Below are 379 nucleotides of genomic sequence, written 5' to 3'. Positions count from 1 at the left end.
CACACACACACACAGAAATAAATAAAACAAGTATTATTATGAGCTGAGTGGAGCTATAATGACTCTAACCTTCATCCCTTTAACATTTAGAGCAAATGTTTCTGCTGAAAGCACAATCTGCCAAAGCATAGCAGACAGCCCAGCACTGATTTAGGGACTCACAATGCAAGTGGCACCCCAAAGACTTGGTTGGGGAGGGGAGGGCTGCGAGGAGGAGACATGGGAGGCTGAGCAGTCGGTTTCAGAGATGCCCTCAACTTGTTGTCGTACCTGCCACAGAAACAATGTTAGATTATCAAATGCTATAGATTATAAAACTTGTCAAAGTTGTATACTAATTGACTATTCCTAAATTCCACCACTTTTTGCTCTGTGCTCC

At 42.7% G+C, this 379-nt stretch overlaps 1 protein-coding gene across 1 annotated transcript in view; it reads right to left on the bottom strand.

The window, feature by feature from the left end:
• arhgap1 (Rho GTPase activating protein 1) overlaps positions 1 to 379 on the bottom strand; it is a 22,233-nt gene that overhangs the window by 8,649 nt on the left and 13,205 nt on the right. Inside the window, exon 8 of the mRNA XM_035677580.1 lies at positions 163 to 270. Coding sequence (XP_035533473.1) covers positions 163 to 270 — 108 coding nt within the window. The remainder of the gene's footprint in view (positions 1 to 162; positions 271 to 379) is intronic.

Source organism: Morone saxatilis, unplaced genomic scaffold (assembly GCF_004916995.1).
Source record: "Morone saxatilis isolate NCDOM2014 unplaced genomic scaffold, NCSU_SB_2.0 Contig6, whole genome shotgun sequence".
Taxonomy (NCBI): Eukaryota; Metazoa; Chordata; class Actinopteri; family Moronidae; genus Morone; species Morone saxatilis.
The sequence above is the reverse complement of the archived record's forward strand: the minus strand, read 5'-3'. Positions and strand labels throughout refer to the sequence as shown.